This window comes from Poecilia formosa, unplaced genomic scaffold (assembly GCF_000485575.1).
Source record: "Poecilia formosa unplaced genomic scaffold, Poecilia_formosa-5.1.2 Scaffold124, whole genome shotgun sequence".
NCBI classification, from domain to species: Eukaryota; Metazoa; Chordata; class Actinopteri; order Cyprinodontiformes; family Poeciliidae; genus Poecilia; species Poecilia formosa.
In genome coordinates, this window is record NW_006800063.1 from 971,644 (window position 1) to 997,632 (window position 25,989).

At 39.0% G+C, this 25,989-nt stretch overlaps 2 protein-coding genes across 3 annotated transcripts in view; both read left to right on the plus strand.

The window, feature by feature from the left end:
- foxp4 (forkhead box P4) overlaps positions 1 to 4,042 on the plus strand; it is a 110,489-nt gene extending 106,447 nt beyond the window's left edge. Inside the window, exons 15-18 of the mRNA XM_016675995.1 lie at positions 1 to 116; positions 639 to 705; positions 2,195 to 2,367; positions 3,422 to 4,042. The exon at positions 1 to 116 is cut by the window's left edge and continues 6 nt beyond it. Coding sequence (XP_016531481.1) covers positions 1 to 116; positions 639 to 705; positions 2,195 to 2,367; positions 3,422 to 3,569 — 504 coding nt within the window. The 3' untranslated portion in view covers positions 3,570 to 4,042. The remainder of the gene's footprint in view (positions 117 to 638; positions 706 to 2,194; positions 2,368 to 3,421) is intronic.
- An 11,163-nt stretch (positions 4,043 to 15,205) lies between these two features.
- mdfi (MyoD family inhibitor) overlaps positions 15,206 to 25,989 on the plus strand; it is a 27,516-nt gene continuing 16,732 nt past the window's right edge. The window contains exons 1-2 of one of the 2 annotated variants that reach the window (XM_007561255.2): positions 15,206 to 15,688; positions 17,536 to 17,706. In XM_007561255.2, the coding sequence (XP_007561317.1) occupies positions 17,574 to 17,706 (133 nt within the window). In that variant the 5' untranslated portion in view covers positions 15,206 to 15,688; positions 17,536 to 17,573. The remainder of the gene's footprint in view (positions 15,689 to 17,535; positions 17,707 to 25,989) is intronic. The other variant, XM_007561256.2, reaches the window with a different exon arrangement.

The window sequence follows — 25,989 nt, forward strand, 5'->3', positions numbered from 1 at the left end:
GTGCGCCACAACCTAAGTCTGCACAAGTGCTTCGTTCGCGTGGAGAACGTGAAGGGGGCCGTGTGGACCGTGGACGAAGTCGAATACCAAAAGAGGAGACCACCAAAGATGACCGGGTGAGTGCGAAAGCCGGCCGCTGCTGACGAGACTTTGAGGCTATGGGTGTTGGCACCATGATTGCCTAAAATAGAGCTGCTAATGTTACCCAGAAGCCAACTCACAAATTACCTAGAGCAAAAGTGAGGCAAGGAGGCTTCTGGCTTTGTGATGTGCGTGCGCCGTACGTGTTTTTTTTTTTTTCTTTTTTCCTCTTGTTTGTCGACACCATTTGTAAGCACCGGCGTGAGATGCAAGGAGGGAGAAAAACCTTGTTAGCGTGTGTAAACAGATGTTCCCCGCAACCATCGGGGATAATTACGCACACACACACACACACCTGCACGCCAGATATCAGACACTTTCACATGTCTGTTTCGAGCAGCTGTTTACACTCCGCCAATGTTTCTGTCTGTGGAGGATTTTGGAGGTTTGTCACAGTGTTTGATTGAGGTGACATCTTTTCACATGTGTGCACAATCTGTGCTTTAACGTCGTTTCCCCTTTCTCCCCCGCCCTTTTCTGTCTCTGGCTCTGTGCAGAAGTCCCACTCTGGTGAAAAACATGATTTCAGGCCTGGGTTTCGGATCCCTAAACGCTAGCTACCAGGTAACGCTTTGCATTCACTTGTGGCTCTTTTCCTTTAGTTAATAATCAACATTCTCGGAATGTCTGACGGCGGTCTTGAAAATTAAGATATTAACTTTTATTGTTTTTCAAAGTCTTCATAGGTATGAAAAAATACTTGGTGTGTAAAAAAGATTTAGGTCTCCACACTTTAGTCCTTTTTCTAATATCCAGAACATGAAAAATTAAGCTTCCTGAAAACTATGGGCATTTCACATCGATTTAAATAGCTTTTACCTTTTCATCAGAGACCAATGTGGATTTTTTCATACTCATTGTTTTGGTTTTTGCTCTACTGACATAGACCCCACAGGAAAATGTATCACTTTTGAGCCCTCTTATAGTGCTGTTCAACAATATTCATACCACAAACTTTTGCTCCTCCTTCGCTACTTTGTGATGGTCTTCCACTCAAAATCCCTTTATCACTCTTCGGAACCAGAATTTGAGCGTTGTCTTGCTTGATGATTTTTGTTTTTTGTTTTTTTTTACGTACAGATGACCAAACCCAGTAAGGAAAAGGTTTTCTACGCTCATATCCAGAATGTTTGACAAATTCACAGGAACTTTGATGTGATAAATGTATAAAAACTCTGAATCAAGGACACCAACATCAATTCCCTCTTATAATTAGCCGATTCCCTAACTCCGCTCAGGTCGGCTGCCTCCACCCCCACATCAGCTTTCCATTCTCTTGCCCCATCTCGCAACGCTCCCAACCTCCAACCGGCACACACATCTCGATCACCTCACCTTGGTGTAGGCACCGAATGCACTTTAGAGACTGGGATGATTTATAGCGTCAAGTAGTTGTCAATTAAGGTTACTGCATAAAATTATTGCCTGCCCCAGAAAACCCACCTCTGAGCCAGTGAGAATTCCTTTTGTCTTTCTTTTTTTTTTTTTCCCTTTTCTGCATGAGAAGGGGAGGTGGTGTGAGCCTCTCAGCCGGCGTCCAACCTGTCTGATCCAGCGTCTGGATCAGACAGACGCAGACGCAGACAGAATGAGTCTGCAGACTGCAGACTCATTCTGCGAGTCTGCAGAATGAGGACCAAAGCTGCTCTTGTTGGCTCTGTTGTTGTTGCCTTCTGCAGACACAGATGTTGCACTTATGTTTGCGTCTAAGCTGAGGTTGTGGCTCCGTTTCTCGTAGCATTCCTGTTGAGACTTTTGTGTGATCGCGCGCGCGCGCGCACACACACACACTCACTTCTTAACAGGGACCTACGGGAACAACTCTTTCAGCTGGAAGTACTGTATATAAGTGCCCCCTAGTGGTTTGAAATGACGTTCGCCGTGGCCTTTAGATAAAAATGAGCTCTGATTGTGGACGATTTCTAAAAATGAAACACCTTTGCATTCCTTGTGACTTTCATTATTCAGTTAAGTTAGGCTTTAGATGCATTTCTGTCTGTTAAACTTATGGTTCAATCAAGCACGACTTAAATCTGTCTGTCTGTGTGTGCAGGCGGCTCTGGCAGAGAGCAGTTTGTCCCTGCTGAACAGCTCCCCTCTGGTGACCCCTCCGTCTGCAGCCAGCCTCAACATGCTGCACGTGGGCCACGACGATGTCAGCTCCACCGTGGAGCAGGTCAACAGCAACGGCAGCTGCAGCCCCACGCTCAGCCCTCAGCAGTACAGGTACGAACCAGAGCAGACGCGTACACGCACATCACAGGGCATGACTTTGTGTCGCAATTTTTCAGGGATGCACGGAAAAGTTTTCATTCATTCGTGAGTTACGACAGCCGGTTTAGCATCTGTCAATCATGGCGTGACTTGTGCACGTGGAAAAGGTGGGGTTGGAGTGTCACCTTAAGGTGATTAGAAAAACATTTGAGCAAGAAAAAAAAAATGGATAAAACGATCTAAAAATAAAAATAGAGGTGTAAATGATTATCCCTCTGAGGTTCACATTTAAAATGGGAAATTTGAAGTCTTGTCATCACATGCTTTTTTTTTGTTTTTGGCAATTCCAAATCTTCTGAATTGATTTAACTCAATTTAAATGCACTGAATAGAAAATGAATGAATGAGTTGAAAATGAGATATGTGTATGTGAGTTTGAACTCAACACTGATTGCAATGAAACACAATATAAGTGCAAAGTATACTGAGTACTTTGCTAATGTACTTGGAAAAGTAGCGCATCACAAATAAACAAAATATAAAAAATGAAAATGAGTTTAAAAAGTAAAACTGACCAGATAGGTGTGTTATCTTATATGTATCTATCTTCCTTTATCCTGATACTTCTAAAAAAAAAAAAAATCAGTGAACATGTGTGAGCAAAGAGCATCATGAAGACCGAGGAACACAGCAGACAGACCAGGAGAAGTTTAAGACATGCCTTAAAGGAAACTGGTGGATTGCATGCAAGCATACGTTAAAACTAAGACTACCACGTCATCATAAAATCAGAGGATTTTATCCATCATTTTTCTTCCTCACATAAAACCCAACGAAATGCAACTCAACTTTGTGATTCTAACCCAACAACAAAGGTTAAAAGTGCAACAGATGTTACGTTTGTAAAAGCACTGCAAATGAATTTACTTTAGACATGTTGATGTTTTCCGTAAAGCGCCCTTTGATAAACTGGGTACAGCACAAATGAACTACCAGTGATTTTGAAGCTGTACGAAGTGTTTTGCATCGCATCACCTCACTGACGGCTCTGTTCTCCGCCGCGCAGCCACCCGGTTCACGTGAAGGAGGAGCCGACTGAGGTGGAAGAGGACAGCCGACCAGTATCCCTCCTGGCCGGCGTCACACACAGCCTGCCACTGCCAAGCGACGAACGCGATCTGGAGGAAGATCTTCCCACCGAGGAGCTGGAGTAGGACGCGCCTGACCAATGGATCAACGGGCCGGGACTTCTCTCAGATCAGTCCTACGGCCCTCTCATCAGCATGAAGAGGAGAAACGGCGTCCGTACACTTAAGAGAAAAGAGAGGGAGTGGGAAAAAAAGAGAATGTTTTTATTTTTTAAGTTTGTTTTAAAGAAAGTTTGAACAACAGAGAATGACATTGAGGAACTCAAAAAAACAAAAAACAACAACAAAAGAAAAAAAAAACAGGGTTTAGATGACTTTTGTATACTTTCAGTCGCAAAAACCTGACTGTGGAGCACTGCTTTACCTCCGGGTGTTGCTTTTACAACACTTGGCTCAGAGGTGTAACACCACTTTACTCATACACACTCTCGCAAAACCTGTGCACGCACGCACGCACGCTCACACACGTACACACGCATACTTGTTTACCTGTCAAACCATGTCCCATGTCTCGGCGGGAAAAAAAACAACAACAACAAAAGAACATGTCTCAGAGGGCGTGGAAGGGGGGAGGCGGGTGGACAAAAAAATAAAAAAGATCCCAAGAGGCAATGACTCAAGCTCTCTCTCCTCATACCACCACCTGGCATAGGTGCTTTTCTCTCTGTGGTCTCAGTTGAGAAGAAACACTGATGTGTGTTTGGAAAGAACAAGACGTACACAAACACATAGGATCATGTGTATATAGATTTGGAGAGGTCGCTGGGGGCAGGACGCCTCTTCTCCCCCCGTTGGAGTCAGATACTTGCTTTTTCATACACTTTGATTTGATTGAGACAAAACCAATGGCCTTTGAGATGAGGGAGAGAGAAGAAGAAGAACGACGGCATGGCCCTGCTCTCTGTCTAGGCCTCAAAACACCAGTGCGACGGTCACTAAGGGACGTTTTTTTTTGTTTTGTTTTGTTTTTGGGTTTTTACTATTATTTACTTCTACATTAAAGAAAAGAAGACGTTTTTCCGAACATTACTACAGCCCACGCCATTCCCCTGCCCTCCCACCCCGAAGACTGCAGGAATAGGTGCTCCTCTTCTTCTTCTTCTTCTTCTTCTTCTTTTGTCCTCTGTATGCAGATGAGCATGGAACACTTTGGAGAGGAAGAAGAAATGACGGGAAGCAGCGAGAGAGGAGGGAGGAAGTGTCTACAGAAACTTTGTGACTAAAAAAAAAAAAAAAAAAAAACTGTCTGTGATTTTGAGAAATAAGAAAAAAAAAAAGATGTGTGGTAGCTTTTGTCATTTCCTTTTTACTTTTTATTGTTTACGTTTGATGATCAATATTCCCATTGTGGATTTCTGCTCTTCTAAGGATGTACGTCTGTTTGTTTGTTTTGTTTTTTTTGTTTTTGTTTTTCATTTTTCTAAGTTGTTTGATTTGCTCTGGTTGTTCACGCCATTCCAAATATGTATTGGCAAAATAATGAGTCACCATTTAAAGAAAAAAAGAAAGAAACACAGTATTGTCCCAACTGTCCTGCCCCTCAACAGCCTTTGTATCCCAAATGAAGCAGGAGAGAAAATTGGAAATAGCACTTAAAAGTTACCGTTAACCGCCAAACTTTGCTTTTATTTTAACTCAATCTTTTCTGTTTTTTCTTCTTTTTTTTAAGTTGTGTATTTACTTAAGATGTGTCTGTAATGCTTTAAAAAAAACATAAATATATATATAAATATATATATATATTACTGCAGTCAGAGAATACCTCATCCCACAAAGGTTCTGCCCAGAGCTGTGTCCAAATTGATTAAGAAGAAGTAAAGGGGAGATATTCCTTCTGTGGGACACCAAATGTGGCAACTCTGCTCAGCCTCAATTCAAAGCTCTATGGTTGTAATTGTTACTGTGTAGAAGTTATCTGCGATTCACTGTGTGCGTTTGTGTTCAAGAAAATAGCACGCTAGATTTTTTATTTTTTTTTATTATTATTATTATTATTATTGTTTCTTGTAGGCATCGAAGCGTAACTTTTCTCTACAGTTACATACCAAATTTAAGCATTTATTTTTAATCTAATATCTTCTTATCATGTTCCCGTTTTATTTTTTGTTACAGGTAACCAAAGAAATAAGTAGAAAACCAAAAACCCTGTCCTTTATTTTGCCCTTCTTTTTTAATTTTTATTTTTTTTCCTTCAGAAAACGGGCCAAAAGACAAGTAACCATGGCATTTTTCGTTCCTGTAATGACATTCACACGAGTGTTGTCCTAAAACTCTTAGACTTACAGTGCTCTTCATTCCAGAAACCAAAGTGTGCAAAGCAAGCTGGGATTTTAGGTACATTTCAGAATTACTTCAATTAGGTATGAGGCCAAATATGAATTAAAAACAAACCTTGCACAGTTCCTCTGAAAGACACAATGCAGAGAGGAGAAAGTAAAAAGCACTTATAGACGAAACCCTGCCTCTATACTGACCCATTTTAAGTTTCAGTACTACTACAACGTTTGAGCAGACCCAAACAAAAGACTTTCTCTGAGTTTTGTTTTAAATATCAGAAGGTATGCAATCGAGAAAAGACAAAAAAAAAAAAAAACCTCTTTCAACAGGAACCTCCTCCACAAGAGGAGGAAGTGTACTGTGTCAGGCTTCAAAAAGTCACATCTTTGGACAAAGAGAAACTATTCTGAATATGTGTTGCAAAGAGGGAACATTTAATGTAATGTGGAAACAACCAAGGGATACAGTTATTGTCTTCGGTGATTTTCGGGGTATTTTATTTTTGAACTGAACTTCAGATGTTTTTTTTTTTGTTTTGTTTTGTTTTGTTTTTTTCAAAATAATATTTCCAATGACTTTGAGTTTAAAACAGGACTGTTTCCTGTTGCAAAAGAGACTGAGTGCAAAACACATACCTGGCAGGCAGAGATGTTGAAAAAAGATAAAATAACCAAAAAATATTACTACCTCCTTTTCAAAACTGTTCGACAGATAGCCAGTGGGAATCTGAACTCTCTTTAACACTTGCTCTTTACTCTTCCTCAACGATAATACTAAGAATGCCAAAACTGTTGTTACACATACTTTACAAAAAGGGTTGCCTGATATTAGGAGACATCCGGTTGTGATATTGTTGTTGAATATTGTGATGGCGACGTTAATTGCAACTGAAACACGTTTTCCCTTGCTATTCTTTTTCCTTTTCCACCGTCACAATGTTCCAGTCACTCTTACCGATTGTGGTCATTGAAAACGATGAAAGTTCAGCCAGCTGATTAAAGCTCATTAATAAGCAGAGTGTTTGAATGCATGCCACGGGAAATGTTATAGCCTAGCAAACATAGCATCTGTTGTGATCGTGATAACAACTGCAGTTTGATAATTGTGCAGCTCCATACACAAAGGAAATCAACAATAGCCGGTGACTCCCTTTCCCATCATCCCATCTAAAAAAAAGTAATGCTGTTTCACTTTTTATATAGTTAAGAATGACTACCTCTCCGTTAACCATATCTGAAGCACTCGCTGCATCTCAAAAAGCGTTGAGAAGTGCTTGCCAACTGCGTTATTTTCTTCTCCACACCCGATTTATCACTGAGGTTTATAAAGGAAAAGCTTCTTAGTTGAATATCTCCTGATACGCTGGTTGTTAGCGGCTTCCTCTCATTGTCACAGGTGGTAATGGGCTACAAAACAACAAACACTAACGCACGCACACACAGGTGCGCACCAAAACTGGCTCAAACAAAGGCTCAAAAACATCCAGATATCCCAAGAGCTGCTCAACACTCAAGAGGTCATTGAATCTCTAAACGTCACCACTAACAGCCAGATCCAAGCCAGGAGGAACTCCTTGCATCCAGAACGTAGACGATTCCCAAGTCGTGCTTTAAGGTACACCTGTAAACGAAGCTGTTTTGTAAAGCTGTAGATTGTTCACAGGTCAGCCGTGCAACACTGCTTTTTGTTAGCTTGGCATAACATGATGCATTCTTGTATATTAATGCTTGGTTCGTCTCTCCCATGCTTCTCTTTTGCCTTTGTTTTTTTTCTCCATTTTTCTGCACCTGTTGAACTGTTGTAAAGTTTTCAACCTGGATTTCTATACTGTTCCGCTAATGCTGAATATATGTATTTATCACATTAAGTGCTGCAGGTATCTCGGTTTAAACTTTTTTTTGTTTTTTTGTTATTGTTTCCATTTTTCAGTTCTTCATAAAACGTCTGGGACGCATTTTTTTTTAAAGTGTATTATCAACAAAAAAAAAGAAAATAATTGAATTTAGATCAGTGGTTTAGGAAACACCTGTTTGTATATTTATCTTAGCTAGATCTATTTTGATACTTTTTTGTCTCTGTATTGCATTTATGCATTTTTAAGGAAAAAAACAAACAAAAGGAAAACAAACTAAAAAGGTTCTTCATTGTGTATTGATACCTCAGATGGACTTTTTTTTCTCAAAGACAGGACCAAAACCTCTGGAAAGAAAAAGAGAAAGAGGAAAAAAAATGAAAGAATATGTAGCCCCTCTCTTGCTTTAACACAAAAAAACTGTGGAGCCATAGAAAAGTGTTGCTGTTGGTCCTTTCAGGTGCCAACGCATGTCCTTGCTCCCTGTGACACCCACCTCTAAGCCTGTGACCCCCCCTCCGTCATTCCTGTGCCGAACTCCGACCCGCAGAGCTGTCAATCATCTGCAGGCGCCAAGGGGCCGAGTCAGAAACCAAACAGGTGGCGACTCGCTGCAAACTTTATTTCCAAGTTCAACAGAGACAGATTAATGACTGACACTGTTGCATTGATATTATTATTATTATTATTATTATTATTTGTTGTTGTTGTTTTTGATACTCCTCCTTTTGCTTAATCTCAAAACCAAAATGTGGAGTGGCTCTTTGAGATGCAGCTCTGACTACCAAAGGCATTGTGAGCCAACATTGCTTTAGTCCAAACTCCTGAACTGAAACCAAACTGCAACCAAAACCAATGTCACAACTTTTAACCAACCAAAAAAAAAAAAAAAAAAAAAAAAAAAAAAAAAAAAAACCAGAGCTACTTCCAAAACTCTCCATCTACGCCACTTACCACCCTCACCTACAGCAGTTTCCCCCCTCATCCATTCGTGTAACCGTGTTGTGGGGAGCAGTCTACGTCCCTGTGGCTTGCGTCTGACTCAGAGGACCTAGCGAGAGCAAATCCTGATGAGTGATTGGACAGTTCTGAGGCATTATGGGAGGGGAAAGGGACTCTCAAAGCGGAGCTTTTGCCTGATGGTATTATTATATAGACAGCCAGATTTTGATGGAACTACCACTTTAACGATCCTCTGGTTAAACCTTAGGAATGTGTGTACATTTACAGCAGTGACTCTCTTTATTGATTCTTAGTTGAGTTTACCTGTTTACCTCTCTTTATTCCTTTGGTTTTTGTTATGTTACTTGTTGTTTGAAAGAGTGACCCGAGGAAGAGGCGGAAACAGGGACCAGGGCGGTTGCTTTAGCCAGACAGATGACGAGCCCGGCCCTCTGACCCTCCTCCCCCCGGGGTAGCCATGTAATGCCAGTCACTGCCCTTTCCTTCATGCTGTATAAAAACACACACACATATATCTGTGTATTTGTAACCTGAATCTTCTTGTGTCTGTCCATGCAGACAATAAAAAACTGTACAGTAGGTCTAGTTGCATGTAATCTGTACTAATTATTGACAATGGCATTATAAAATGCAATAAAATACTTATTACACTGTCCTAGGCTGCGTCTTCATTCCTCCTCTTGTTGCTCTCACGGTTTTAGTTCTAGTTTGAAGTTATCTATATCTATACCTTTATAAAGTAACACAACATATTGTGAAGATGCAACCTACTGCGAACATCTTACTTGTATTTTTACCTTTAATGATTCAGTTGTTTTTAAAACAGGCATATGTTGGACAATTCATTGTGCATTTTTTTAAATGCACACAGAATCACAAACATACAAGCTCAAATAAATACATACACCCTAATAATGGAAAAGATGTTTCTTTCCCAGATGCATTAAAACTAAAAGAATAGGTGTATACAGCTCAGACTGAAAGAGTGGTGAAATATTGAAGTCCTCTGGGAAGAAGTCATTTTATGAGTATATAATTTTGAACCTGTGTGGATTCAAGAAAATCTGCAATGATTTTGTATTTCTGTTTTGGAAGAAAAAGAAAATACAGCAGGTTGTAGGTTGTGTAATCAGTACACTTTTCAAAAAATAACAAATGTGTAAAAGCCCACAATTAATATGACTGTAATGGCAAACTTGTGAGTTGGCCTGTAAAGAGTAGGCACAGCTACAGCTGAAAGAAAATAAACTATACTTACAAAGTTTCATTGTTCACTATGCAATTTGCGTTACTTCTAAATAGAGCGGCAAATGGATCGAAAATGTCCAGACATTAACTTTTGTGGCATCAGACTCGAATCACTTCTTGCAAAATAAGGACTTAAATTCAAAAGCTATGTGATAAATAAATTATTTTTTAAAAGGGTCTAGCCATGTTGGTGTTTTAGCGCAGATCACCAGCCTTTAGATTTAAGACGATGCTTGTGCCAGTTCTGCTTAATCAGCGGGGGCATTTTACGGGGTCAGTGTGCTGTGATACAGTGAGTGGCCACCAGGAGGAGTAAACAACCCAGAAAACACAAGCAGCATCCAACAAACATAAACCCAGCAACAAACATTCCTGGACTCCACTGTCATGATTCGGCCAACAGGGAGGGCCAGAGAGTACAGACCCAGGATTAAGTGAGCTACTTGTACAATGTGGGAAAATATGAAAACAGGTACATGAGCATTCTGTAGAGCCAACATAGTTTTATGCGTGCAGGTGAACGAGAAGGTTCCAGTTGCTTATGTTTCCTTCTACCTCCTTACCTCTTGTGCAGGTGTGCTGCATGCCCTACAGCTTGTCTTTAAACCTCTGCAATGCTTCGTGGATGTGTTGCTTCAGGGAGAAAAAGTCTCTTGAATGTTTAATTTTTTTTTTCCTTTTTGAAAGCTGAAACTTTGTTTAATCTTGTGCTGTTAGTGAACTTCGCTGTAATTCCACTGGGAAGAATCTCATTCCCGACATTTAAATCCCTGTGACATTTGGTTTTGGTAGAGTCTCCCCCTCCCCAACCCCTTGTTCCTAAGCCTATAGCTGCAAGCATGCAGGCACCGTCACACATATGTACATTTTCAGGCACATTTGCACAAGATGAATACTGTGCAGAAAAGTAGCACAACGTAGTTGTGCAAGGTGAGCCGAGGTGCAGAGCAACAGACAAAGAGGTTATTTTTGGCTTGGAGATGAGGCGTTTGGGCCCGAGCGGTTTTCTTAGCGCTCATCGGGATAGAGTGAGCAGCAGGTCCGGATGTCTGCAGATTTGTTTGTGGGAAAGTAGATCTGCACGCCCCTGCCCTTGTGTATGAACTCGCCATGCTAAATCAATATGCATGTTTGTGTGATCGGGTGTGAGCAGAGGGTGTGAACGGCTGCAAGTCCCAACAGCATGCAGAGCACTGAGGTCCAGGCAGACCCTATGAGTCATAAAGTAAATTCACTGGGAGCCATGCTCACATCTCCCTCTGTCTCTCGCTGGTGCACTCACTTTGTCGTCCCTCTCCCCTTCTTTGCCTCTGTGTTTGTGGTTCAAGCGGTGGGCCACCCTCCAAACAGTGCACTGACTCACCAAAAACAACACAACAGATTTGTGCATCTGCCGCTGTCTGCATGCACATCTGCATGGATCAACTTACTCCACCGTTTTTTTCTTCTTCTTTTTTGTTTTTTATATATATTTTTTTTTATCCAAACCTTCATATATTAGTCTCAGTTTCGTTTCACATATGTGTGCCCAACTGAGCATTTGGATTTTTTATTTTGCCAGTGTCCACAGTGAGGAAAAACTAGGCATTTGGAGGCACTTCTGACATGTAAAGAAACAACTGTGGATTCATAAAATAATAGTAATTGAGGTTGGATGAATATATCAAGAAAAGTGGCAGCAATAGTCCATTTAGTTACTACTTTGGGATCCTACCGAAGATGTACGCAAGAACTGAAGACAGTCAAAGTTACTATTGGTTTAAATGTACTTTATGACTCATTTTCTGTCTAAACCTGCGATGTATTATTTTAAGTTTATTTTGTAAACTCAAAATAATAACTGACTCACCCTATGGCTTAAGTCTTTTTACACAAATTTAATAAGAATACATTAGCTTACACTTTGCAACGACGTCTTTTCAAAAAAACCGGAAAAATTAAAACATGCTCTTTGATGTCTTTTGTATGGATCATGCAAATGCAGCTTTGGTCCAAAATGCTTGTATGCAGGTACATTTCAATAAATAAATATGATTATGTTAGTATCTATGAGTAAATGTACACATAGTGCATTGAAAACGTATTATGACCATTTTGCCAAGTTAGAGTCACAAATTGTCATGTTCTCCTTCCTGATCACCAGGAAGGAGAAACTTATAGATTAGATGTGGATTTTTTTCTAAATGTAAATCAAAATGTGTGTCAGGCACTTATATTCAGCCTCCTTTTACTCTGATTCCAATGCAAATAATTTCCTCCAGAAGTCACCTGACTGGATCCACCTGTGTGTTATTTTAAGGCCTCGTAGATTTGTTAGACAATATCAGTGAACAAATATAATCTAATATATCAGAACAAACATCTTCCGTCAGAAAAGCTGGTCAGCAACGACGAGAAAATGATGAGAGCCACATTTAGAGCAGTTAGTTTGCAAATGATTTGGGACAGTAGTTTACCTCCCAGCAGGTCAGTAAAGACAAATATGCAGCCAGATCAACAATATAATAGTTTAGGCAGCCTGTAGGCTAATCTTTCCTTTAGATTTTTATCCATAACATTTTTTTTTTTCAATTCTCAATTGTACATTGCTTTGTAGTGGTGTGCCACATACAATTTGAATATAATACTAGCATTGGAAACAGTAATAGAATATTGTGGTGAGTCCTAAAACACGGAACGTCCTGTTTCTTTGTAATAATATTTGTATTCTGACCACAGGAACTTAAAGACACTGAGAAATGCCCTTTTAACCCCCCCCCTGAGTAGTGAGTATACAATGTGCTCACTGCACCTTTTTTGTTTGTTTGTTTGTTTGTTTGTTTGTTTGTTTGTTTGTTTGTTTGTTTGTTTGTTTTAGCTATGGCTTGCCACTAACCAATAGCACAGAGCTTCAGTTTTCACCTGTTGAGTTGGCGAAAAAAAGCTGTTCCCGATTTATCAGTGTAATTAGGAAACTTTTCCCACAGACTTGGCTAATTTGCAGTGGTATGAATAACTATAAAGGATCTGATCTTTACAGACTCTAACATTGCTGGACTCTAGTCTCAAGTGTATAACAAAGCACAGCACCCATTCCAGTGAAAAGTGTGTGGAAATCTAAGTACACACCAACATTTAGAATGCAAAAGGGGGTGTACTTTTCTTTTCACCGTAATTGTAAGTGCACTCACAGCCCCTGACAGCACGATGACATCAGGCGACTGAACATTAATGGCTTTGATCAGAGCTTGTGCAACTGGGTGAAATCTGTGCAATAAAAACACCGTTTGGAAAAGCTGGAGACTCTGCAAGAAAAAGTGATAGTGTTAACAATATCCTGAATAAAATCTGATCTGATCTGTACTGGGTTTATGGTGGTTGTGTCATTTTTTTTATTATTATTTTTTTTATTTCTAAATATTTAACACACTGACAGCTGTTAAGTGTCTGACAGGTAAGCCCATGTATTCTTCACCAAGCAAATCCTCACACCGGCATTTCCTGCCACACAAGAAGGCGTCGTTGTGTGGCAGGATTGTCGAGAAGAGAGACACAGACAGTCAGAGCAGCGGGGCCCAGCTGCAGAACAAAAGCATCTTTGTGAATGATTGGAACCACATTTTACCCTCAAGTCTCTCTGCACACGCTCTTTCTCATGCTCGTTTTCTCACCACTAGATCTTGTACTTCTTAAAAGCACAGACAAACAGACCGAATTGTTAAGTAGCCTTTTGTAGAGGCTTGAGGATGCGTGTCAAGTTTTGCTTTACACTTTTACTCACAATAAAGTTTCTTCTTGTGTCCTCCTTGCTTTCTCTGTGTGTGGACATTTCGGGCATCTTTACTGTCTGAGCATGAGTTTTCACGCAGTCCGGTCAGAAGACCTTTAGGAAGGAGAGCAGGACTCAGTTCAGCCCTTCTAGCATCTTGCTGTTTCTCAGTTGAGTCTCCCCTGAATCACCCCTAAACAAAAGGGTGGATTGAGAAACAGAAAGGAAGTTTATCTTTGAACAGTTTTCTCTGTGCTTAGCTTAAAAAAAAAAAGACATATTAAAATGTCCTGGCATTTCCTATTGCTTGTGATGCCATGCACGTTTTGGTCTCCACTACCTCTGGCTAAGGAGCAGGCCCACAGCACCACAGATTCACCATAATGAAGAGTGGGCAATACATGAGTTTGTCTTTTGTTTCATCTCAAACCCTTGTGTCTGTTGCTAGACAAACCAAGGTTAGTCTAATCTGAACAAAGCACATTATTCCAGTTAACGTCTCAGTAGAGTTAAGCAGGCTTGACCATGTCTATGTTGCTGACAACAGAACAACAAAAGAAATGAGACAGCGGTTGAACATAAAAGTGAGAAAGCATCTAATGTTTGCCACGGAGACTTGGTGATCCCAAGATGCCGCTCTTCGCTGCATGCCCGAGTAAGCTTTAAAGATCTGTTTTACCACCATGATCACTTCCCCTTGTAGCAATATGAGTGCTCCAGTTTAGTGGCCAGTGACCAAAAGAAATGATCGTGTCATGTCAAGCATGTAGGAGGGAAACTGAAAGTGATGGATCACCATATAAAAGTTCCAAGAAACTGATTTGCTGACAACAGTAAAGTGCGTGACAAGATAAAATCTTCAATTAGGTGCATTTTAAAGGGATATCAATATTTTGAACATGGTGTTTATTTAATAAGTATTAAAGCAGGATGCATTTTTTTTGTTGACATTTCTCAGGAATGGATTATGCTGCTGCAGTCAAAGCTGAATGCATTTTAAGTATTTTTATACATCTTTACCTGGGCTTGTTATCACAAGCAAGTTTGTGATGACTGTTTTCTTTTATCATTGTTATTATTTCTAAGAAATATTGACTTTTTTTCTGTTGATGGACGCCTGCTCCAACATGTTTAATGCTGTTTTAAAAAACAAAACAAAACAAAACAAAAAAAAAGCGGTTGCCTACTGTTTGCTTTTAAAGTGAAACTATTTTTGGCGGAACATAAGGGTATGAAAAACAAAAAACAGCAGCATTCCCATAATAAACATTTAAATTACAGCGGATAACATTTGTACAATTTATCTCAGACAAAAAAAAGGAGATCATGATAATTTTCTTGTATGTGTGTTAGAATATTTTCTATGGCGTAAGAATGTAAGAATGTTTACTATGCTGATAATAAACGCTTATACATTGTTGACAGCATTACTACTGGAGACTAAACTGTTCATTATTAATGACAAAACATGCGGCTTCTGGACTTCAAATTTGTAATGAAAGCTTGTCTGTGTTAGTGCTCTGTCTGGTTCGTGTTAAAGGAGTAATTATATGACAGTACAGTTCAACCCAACTACTTTATTGCCTGGAGGAAGCACAATCACTGCTGACTGTAGTTTCCTGTCCAAAAGCAGGAGCAGCAGCAGCAACAGCAGCAGCACAAGTCAAAGGCTGACACAGTGGGTGTGAGAGGGGCGAAATAACAGAAAAGAGGATACACACCTCGGCTTGAGGTTATAATTAGCTTAGCTATTTTCTCCAGGAGGAGCTGGACTTTCTCAGCAGTGGTCGAGCAAACCTGAAAACAAAGGTTTCTGCGGAGTCAAACTTCCCCACATCTGGTTTGCTGGAGGACGGGGCGAGCCGAAGCCAGGCGCTTTGGAGGCGGAGAGAAGACTATCTGTGCTGAAGAAAATGCTCTGTGTTTTGGTGCTTATATCACCTGTATGAACCGAGAAGAGTTTGTGACACCGCGAAGAGACCCAAGTTTGGAGAGAAAGAGGACTCCAGCGGAGCTCGAGGTCCAGCGAAGGAGATGAGATGAATTAGAACAATAAATAAACATTTTGGTTGCTTAAGTGTCGCAGACAGTGAGAAGGTAAGGCTGTGTTTTTTTCCCCCCCTCGTGCTTTTGTGAAGATAAAAGTAAGAAAAACTAAAGCTGAGTTCGGCCTCAGCATGCAGACACTCGCTTTTAATCAGAGCACAGACATGCAATCAAGGTAAACAAAATATCTGCCACATTTTGAGACTGTAGGCCCTGTAGGCTACATTTTCCCCGAATATAATAGTTTAACGCGCTTGCAGCTTCTCACGGAACGTGTTTAAATTTGGCACGTCGTACGAAGATTTTTCTTTTTCGCCTTAACTTTTACAAACGTTTCGCTATTTCAGAAGTTTATGGCCAAGCCTGTCGCGGGCTTTTGTGGCCGTATATTTGCGAACGTGGCTCTAATGAATGTCTTCTTTTTGAACGTTTATTTCCCTGAACTTCGCTGTGTATTGTCAAAACTTTTCGTAGGGCAGTGAGTGCAGCGTTGTTGCCACGGGAGCGCGCAAACAGCTGCCCAGCTGAGCTGATTTGACTGGTGGGGCGCGAGCCCGTTCCTTGGCTGCACGTGAGGCAGAACTACAGCGCTGTCTCGTATTTTGCCCGAGGCCTGCAAAAACTGGCGAACAAAACACATTTACGAGGAACCAGGCGAAATGTATCTTTAAGCGGAACACTGAAAGTTCTCTTGTTTTAATGTATCCGCAAGGTAAATTGATAGGGTACTTAGGTGTTTTGCTAATTTACTAATTTGTTAGTCAAGTTAATTGCAGTGGTTGCAGCTCTTTGTTATTAACAGCTAACAAATTGCTATTTGATTCTCCGCCACCGATTGGACTAGAAAGTGAAAGGTTTATGAGTTAAACTAATAGACTAATATTATTTATATTAGTCTCAACCTTTTACAGAATATAAACTAGATGTCATCATCCAGTTCAGAAACCAAAATTCTTAGATTTAAAACTAAATCGGACAACTGTAAACAAAACTCATTCATTAAAGTTAATGTGAAAGTTAATGAGTTTAATGTGAAGCTACTATATATTTTTATTAGCATATTTTAATGGACATTTCTTTAGAACATTTTATTCAGCACAGCAGGAAGGAAATGATATCCTTATTTTATTTGTAAAATTGAGTATATGTAGTAACCTCATAACAGAAGTTGAAGTATTTTGTGTATTCAAAATATATATTCTTTTGAGGTAATATACAATGTTGTGTAATACTGAAAAATGTATTTTGAGCACTAAACTCTATAATATTCACTGAAAACCTACCTGGGTCTTCTTGAAAGAGTTCTGCAGTTACGTCATACTTGTAAAAAGGTTTTTAAATAAATGGGTTTGTCTCAGTGTTCAGTAGTTTTACTACACTAGATTTACTTTTCAATTGTTGCAGACTATTTTGAAATATCTATATAATTCCTCTCATATGCAGCCAAAAACTATTTACTGTCAGAACATGTAGTGTCATCGTGTTTCCTTATGCCTTCAAGGGTTTCAGAGAGTTATTTTTGGGCAAGTTGTGGTTGTGCATTGCTGCCATCTTCCAGCTAATGTTTATTTGATAAATTCGGTACAATTTGATAAGAATGAATAAAAATGTGTTTAGTTCAACTGAAAAAAGTTATGAAAATATATTAAAACTGAGGAAATTACCTGGCAAGAAAACATGCCCTGTGAGCGTTTGCAGCAGACGTCAGACTGTATGCCTTAAGATGAATGGCAGAAAGATAAAAACATTACAGCTGGTTACTTATTTCAAAAGAGCTGATTGCATATCCATCTTTGTGGCCATTGCTCATACTGACGTCATGTTCAGATGTTGCATTTTTGATTTTTGATTCAAAGAGGTCATGTAACCCATTTGATCATATGGTCTTGTTGCTTCAGGCTCATTCACCTCCTCCCTGAACAGCAGGCCCACGCCCATGGATGAGGAGAGGAGTGCCACTACCACCTCCGCAGAGCAACCTGATAATGAAAACCCTGACCTGCCAGCACCAAGTTCACGCACAGAGAGTGAGAACAGCTCTACAAGTCCAGCCCCCTTTCCTGGTGAAGGTAAGAGACAAAACATCCCAGAGAAATTCGACAATTAATGGTGCATGTCCATTAATTTGGATATTATGAAGAAAGTATAACCTATTTCGGTAGTTAAAAAAATGAAACTAATTCATGTCATTCAGAGAGATATATTTCAAAAAAAGGTATTTCTATTAATTCATTGCAACACATTTAAAGAGAATCAAAATTCACTATTTCAGAAAATGTGAACATTGCACAAGACCAATAAATAACTGATCTTGAACAAAGAAATGTTTGCCTACTGCAATGCATGCCCCTTTACCGTACAATATTGGCACTCAATCTTTGGTCAAAGTTTCTTTTGCTTAAATTACTACATCAATGGAGCGTTGTGTGGAGGTGATAGGCCTGTACCTCTGTTGATGGGTTAAGGAACCCCATGTTTTTTTCATTGTGGCCTCCAGTTTGTCTGCATTGTTATCTCTTGTGTCTCATTTTCCTACTAATTTCTTCAGCAAACTCATTTCAGGTGAGTTTCCTGACCTGTTGCTCTCTGTGATACCATTGCCATTAAAGTAGGTATTTCAGGCAGTGTTGGGGATCCCAATTCCCCACTAGAACAGGAATTCAGCATCTCTGTGAAACTTGGCAGAAAAGTGAAGTGTTATGTTCCCTGACAGTGTTTGGTAGACATTCTGGTGACTTTTGATTTGAGGAAACAAACTGGACACCAGCAGGCGCCCTGCCTGAAATAAAAACCAGACTTTCATCTCAAAAAGAGGATTTTGGCCCAGCAGTCCAGGCAAACCAGACAAGACACTGATGTGTCTTATGAGTTGCTGCCCATGTCCTGGAAACATCCTCTCATCGCTGTGGTTATTCATATTACTTGTGCAACTTTTTTTCCTCTCTACTTTCCTCTGTGGACAAGAAGCTTCTTGACCTTTTGTGTTTTACAATCCTCCCCATGATTTTATGCCATACAATTGTCATAATATACTATTTCTGTCATATACATAAAATTTTAACTGGTCGCATGTATTATCCTATCTTCACAAAGATTAATTTTATTAGCTCTGAGCCATAATATTGAAGATTAACTGACATAAATACTTGAAATACTTCACTCTGTGTCAAAGGAATCTATTTATGCTATGGGTTAAATATTTTTTACAGGAATTTGAATGATAATTTTCTTGTCAATCTGCACTGAGGTGCGCTTGCATGTTTGATCAAGCCTTCATAAGCATTCATTCATTAATATGAATGCTTAAAAAGGAACAGAAAGCAGACTAGGCTTTTCTTTAAAAAAAAAAAAAAAGAGAACAAGCAGAAACACATAAGAAAAAAAAAAACTTCTCTAATTTGTTGTAGTGTCAGCAAAATAAAATAGAATGCAAAAATAATGAAAACAAAATTAAGTTTATTTCAAGAATAAAAATAATCACATATCAGCTTTTTGTACACAGACACAGCTCATGCCTCTTATTCCTCTGAAGACAATAGACATGATGTGAACATGCTTAGCAACATTTTTGGGAAAAAAACAACACCAAGTGGTGAAACATGAAGCTTTATTGGGCAGGTCCTTCTTTAGTTGGCTTGCATTTGGGTATGTGACTCACAATGACGCTGCTGCCTGTGGAGGTAGGAAGTTTATCTCTGTATGGTTGGATACACGAAGCAGCCGTGTGTTTTGTATAATGCTTTCTTTACAAGCCAGCCACATAATTTAAAGTTAATCTTTTTATCCACCTCTGTGAAAGGGTATACAGGTGGAAGTTTGTTTTCTTCTGTATGTAAAAAAAACAAAACAAAAAAAAACAAAAACAAATCCTACACTTTGGTAGCTTCTACCAAAAAAAAAAAAAACATTCAGTGTTTTTCCTAGAAGTAATGGTGATTCATTAGGTCCAAGGCATTATCACTGACAGGCACAACAGTTGTGTATTCAGGTGACATACCGCCTTGGATGATCTGTGGGGTCAGGACCAATTCAGCCCAGTGGAACACTGAAATGCCACAATGGGGCCCGTGGGAGTTAGAGAATGAACCCGTGACCCTTCCCTCTTTGTGAGTTTTGTCATGCTAAGGGATGACTGACACGGTGGGGTGGGAACAGGACGATGTGGACTCAGCTCAGGGCTGTTATGTGTCTGAATGACTCACCCAGGATTGGCCAATTATGGTTCAAGTTCAATCAGGTTTTGCAGAGAAAACAACTGCACTAAGTGTGTATCAGGGTGCAGGTCTTATGAGGTAATTAGTATAGGTGTGGTTTACAGACAGGGTAGTGTGCAGAGATTTAAGTGGCCTGTTGTCACGGGAACCTGCCGCAAAAATGTTTCATAGCTGCTGCATGTATTTTATAGTGTTTTATATTTGTTTTTGTTTGCTTTTTAAAGGCACCATACGACTCAGCTGGCCATGATTAGGGCAGAGAATATTTTCGCATCACATTGACATCTCTGTTTCACAGCACTGTGGTTAACCGCTATGAGCATAAGTATGGTATCAAAGTCAATGATGATTCCTCAGGACCTTTACAGTAATTAAACATGTGGATTGTGCCCAAACATGCTGTCTTTTCTGTGCTATTTTTACCTGGGGGTGCTCCTCAGCGAGCAAAGACAGAGTTAAGTGTAGATTCTTTTACCTCCACAATGTGTGTGTAGATCACAGTTAGTAGGTGAATCAAGGTGAAGGAAAGATTGATGAAGCCAAACCAAACTGTGAGCAAGGCCACAAACATATCTGACATTTCAAGCAATCCTTCTTACAACATAAAAAAGGGGTATAAAAGGGATGTGTATGTTAGGCTATAAGCAATAGTAGTTTCACAAGAACAAGATATATTTAGGAATATATATATTAAAGTTTTGTATATTACATTCCAGATTTGACTAGTTAATTAGATTATGATTTTTAGTGTAGAGTTATTAACTTTATGTTTTATTAGTATAAATAGTCTTTAATTAGTCATTCTATTTTTGACTATGTTATATATTAACGTCTGTCTAGACTCAATAAAATTCTATTCAGGCTTTTATGTAGTACCAGTTTACAACAAATGCCATCTTAAGGCACTTTGCAAAACAAATAAATCAGATTTATATACAGGCATGTATAATTAAATCAGTCCAATTATATATTTTGTAGGTCTGCTCAGTTGGGGACTGTCAGAGTCTGACTCGAGGTCAATTCTGTCTCTGTTTGAACTTTGTTAAGTTTTTCTTCAGTTGAGTTGTGTTCCTTAGAATAAAAATATCCAAAAATTTGATATTATGTTATGGAAATCCGTGATTCATTTCACGGCTTCATATTTAGGCTTGGCATATTGTTAGTCCAAGAAATAGACAAATCAAAAAGCAGATGCTTTTGTTGCAACAAATTGACGCCATTCTGACACACAGGGTTGGGGACATTTTTTTCACAAATATTTGTTATGCCTTTATTTGAGATCCACTTTTTGCAGGTGATCTGTCTGTGACTGTTTATGTTCACACCCATTGTTAATTTGTCTCTGCTATGAGTTTGAGCTATGACACAGAGGTAGTAGCATTAGCATAAAGCAGGCGTTTATAATATGCTTTGCAAGTTGCATACCTCCTGGTTCCCAGATAGGAGTATTTTCCAGACAGAAGAAATTCCTTCTTCATTAGTACAGGACCAACATTTTGTTGTGTCTGTGTTGATAGATTTGTGCTTCTCTTGCTTGTTGAGAGAGTTGCTGTCACTTAAACAGGAAGATACAACGAGGCAGTATGTGTGTTTAACAGGAGCCTTTCACCACATGCTAAGCTCCTCTGGTCTCTTTTATGAACAATAATTATCCCACCATTCTCTCTCTATTTCCCTTTCTGTCTCAACTTTTCTTTCTAAATGGCTTTTCTTTTATGTCTGTTTTACTCATCAAACAATGTCATTTATATAAAAAAATGACAATTTTAATGAATACAGCTTTGAGCTCCCAGTATAAGAGTTATGACTTAATTAGGGTCATTATCACAGGTTGAAGATGTCGGAGGTCAAACAAAGAAAGAAAGACCCCTTCGGATCACTGTTTTGTCACTCTTTAAAACCGATGTAACAAAGTTGGCACTGGATCAACGATAAAGTATTTGTATTGTCAGAAAGTTTGGACTTCCACTAGGCGACCTCCCACATGACGGAGATTGTGAATCAGCTGCACTTCATCTCCTGTCATGATAAACTCTGAAACATCCATAAGTCATAACTTTGGGACGTAGCAATCAAATATGATCAACTCTGCACTCATTCAACAACAGAGCAGAAATAGGTGGCGTTGAGAATACCTGTTGTAAAGCACTAGCTACAGGTTAGCTGTTTTTTTTTTGTTTTTCTTTTTTCATCTGATTTTATTTAATTGTGAGTAGGAATGCACAATATATTGACATTAACAATGGTATCGGTTGACATTACTCTTTTTTTTTTAAATATATCAGTATCTGTCTCATAAGTAAAACAGAGCTGATATTATTAATCAATAGTTTATTTACATCTGGTTGCTATTTGTGTATGTGATCTTACTGGGGGTGGAGGTTGGCCTTGTGGTATTTATTTGAGCAGTGATAATGATATAGCAAAGGATTGTGGGATGTTTAACTGAAGCAATGCAATGTCAGTGGCATGTGGTTGATTTTCCATGGTGTTTCTTGCATTTGTGGGAGGGACTTAACAACGTTATGGTTTTTTTTTTATGAAACCTTTTTTAGGTTAATGTGCATATTATAGATTATTGGAAAGCTAAGAATCCAAGTTATATGTACTTCAATAAAATACTTCTTCCACAAAAAGTCTTATATGCACAATCTAACATACTCTGCCCCTGACAACTTTCAGAATTTCATTCAGATGTATCAATTTCTCACAAAGTCTTCATTATAATTTCCTTTAGCATGCATTTAAAAAGTGTTTTAAGTGTTTTTGGTAATAAATAAATAAATAAATAAATAAATAAATAAATAAATAAAAATGCAAGAAATTTAAAGGAGGTGGAGGGGAGGAGAGGAAGTATTATTGACTTTTTTGAGCTTTTATTCCCTAAAATTGAAGTTAAAAAAAAATCATCACCTCTAAAATCTTTATGTTTATGCATATAACATATAAATGTTATTGTGACATGCTTCAGATTTTCTCCTGCAACACATACCCTGAGCAATTTAAAGGGGCTTTTGTATGTTTATATGAAGTAAGAGTATGACCACTTGTACTGTATGTTCAAATAACACAGCTGCATTGTGGGTGGTTCGGAGCAGCCTTTCTCCACCCTTGTAATTTATCCTGCCACTGATGTAACCAATATGCCTATGTTGAGAAGGTATTTATTTAAGTGTTTCTATTATAGTTACGTTGTAATGTAACCATAAAAAGCAGTTTAGTTTCAATAAACTCTTTAGTGCAAAGGGCAAATTGACAACCATGCTAAAATTATTATTTTTAAAGCATATGTCCTCTTTATTCTTAACATGACTGAACCATTTATGCATATATTTGCAGTATCTTGTATGTTTCTGCTCTGCTTCAGTGTGTGGATGTGGCTGTTTCCTCACTCATCCCTTTTTTTATGCCTGAGGTTTGTTGAGCCTTGTGTCTAATTTGGTTTCCTGCAGAGATCAAAATAAACCAGGAAGAGTTTGAGGAATTTTTACTGCATATTTGAACAACAAAAATGAGCATACTGTATTTTCCTCTACCACCTTACAAAAAAAATCAGAGCTCAGAACCTTGTCTTGCTTTTGCAATAGCTGCTTTGGTGGCCTGTCCAGTCTCGTTTTCTCCCGCTTCCGAGTGTGTCTCTATAAACTAAGAAAATTATCTGTTTTTTCACTTTTCACACTTTTAATCCAACACCTCTGTTATGAAATACAACACAGACATAACAGTTGTAGTCAGCATCCGTCTGCATGTGCTTTCCTGGCTTATCGGGATACTTTTGTAGTGTAGACTTGGGTGACTAAAACGATAAGCAAAGTGAAAACTGTTTGTGTTCTCAGCTAAAAGTCAAATATGTTTTTTCACAGATCTAGGGGTCTGGGATGGTTATCCTTTGTGATTGGCACAGACAACATTTTCAGACATAAGAGAAATGTCTTATCTTGGAACATCAGATTTCACGTTTATGCCTGTTGTAGATCTCCTGTCTGGTATTTTTCAGTTACGCTAACATTCCACGTGGTTAAAGAAAAGTTTATAAAAAATGTAGAGTATATATTTTTTTATTTCTCACTCCCATTTACATCTGCCAAGTGGTGCAGCCAAGAAAGGACTCTACTTCTTCTTGATTAAATTGGCTGCCCCTTAGTCAGAAACAAATTATTTGATATTAAAGCTATGCATCTATGTGTGCCCTGCCATATATTTTCAGGCTTTCAAGATGAGTTCAGCTTTTATCTTTTAGAGGTTTTTGAAGTAGTAATAATAAATATTATTTTTACTTATATAAATCTGAACAACAGTACATTGTCTGCAGTAGTGGTAAGAATGTTCCTCTTGCTTATAGTTAGATTTTAATTCTGCATTTGGAAAGCTGGATGTGTAAACCTCTTTCTTGAAAGATTGAACTTGAGAGCTTCACACAAATCTGAAGTAAAAATAACAACTATGTTGATCTTATAATATTCACTTTAAGTTACACGACTTAGATGATGACCAAAAATATGGGTATAGGAGGATCGCTGAAAGTAGCTTTGCTTGAATAGGGCGGCTTGGCTGTGAGATAGGAACTGAAGGAGAGCTCAGAATTAGGCTGCTGCCTCTTCACATGAAAAGAAGCCACAAGATTAGGCATCTCATTTACATGCCTGAGGTTCAACTTCCTTTGGAGTTACTGATGGTATATCCAGCATGTAGAAGGGCCAGTGGTAGGTTGAGACATTACTTCAAGAATTACAAATCTCACCAGGAAATGAGAGGTTTTAGGATCTTTGAAGGTGTTTAGGCACACAGCAGGAAAGTGGATGAGTCTGCAAGCAACCCTGTTTAACCTTTCACAAGCTGAATTCACGAAACATAAAATCTGCCTGATCAGGGTAAGAAAATAAAGCACAGACTACTCAGACTGCAAGGCTCCATTCACACTAATTAAAGAGCGTTCTATTGTTTTCAGACGTTCCAAGAACAATCCGACTTTACAGCATTTTTGGAGACCTGTTTTCAGAGTTAAAAGAAGCGTAAGTCTATTGACCTTTCAGTTGTCGATTCACAGGTTTCTCCGTTGTGCTTTTCAGGATATTCTACATGGCTGTTATTACAGATATCATGACTGTATTTAAAGGTTTCCACACAGTCTGCAGAATTTTCCTCAAGGTATTTTTAATATTTTATAATTTTCTGTCCCTCAACCACCTGTTTAAGCTTTGTGGCACAGAGAAGGAAGAATAATCAGTATTTTCATCATTTCATCCTACACAGTAATTTTACCCTCGCCATGCTTTAAGCAAATATGTAAAGCATGGTGAGTTTTTGTTGCAGCAAGAGCAGCTCTAGGATGCCATAGGAATTGCAGTCTCAGTGCCAGAGGCGTCACAATGACTTACTTGATGTGGTGCCAGTCTAGTGTGGTTGTGGCTAGATTGGCACGAGACCAGTCCTCCTTCAAATTCTCTGATGAGCAAATTACACCAATGCATGCAATGCCTGCATGCTGTTGGATGTGCCTCCCCTGCTGCTACCAGGTTCCTCCTTCAGACATACTGCCACCATGATTTTACCACAGAGATTCAGGAAATTCTCAATCTTTCCTGCATAACGACAAGTGCACAGCTTCCCTAATCTGGGCTGCATTAGGGATCTCTTTGCACTTCTCATTATGCAGGATGGAGAATGATAGACCTCTCAGAGACCCCGCAGGGACCATCCAGGTTCTTGCTGAGAGTAAGATCTGGCACAGACTTTAACATGACGATAAATTATGACAAGTGCAAACCATTTTGAAGTTAAATCTATTGATTCCTTTTGGTTTAATCTGATTTATTTATTTGCATTTATTTATTTTGGCTGCTAATGTCTTTGCCAACACTTTCTTATAACACTACATTAATATTACAGCTTAAAATAGCACCTTATTCTTTACTGTGCTTGTGTGGTGTATAGCTGTCATGTAAGTGGCTGTGTTTTCTCATGGCCCAGAGGAGACAAAGACACACAGTTAAATTACCCAAAAGCCTGTTCATCTGCAGACAGTTTTTTGTCTTTAATGAGCTTACACGTCTTCTTTCTCTCACTGTAATCTCTGATTCTGGACATATTCCAATGCAGCACTCAGTGTGTGTGTGTGTGTGTGTGTGTGTGTGTGTG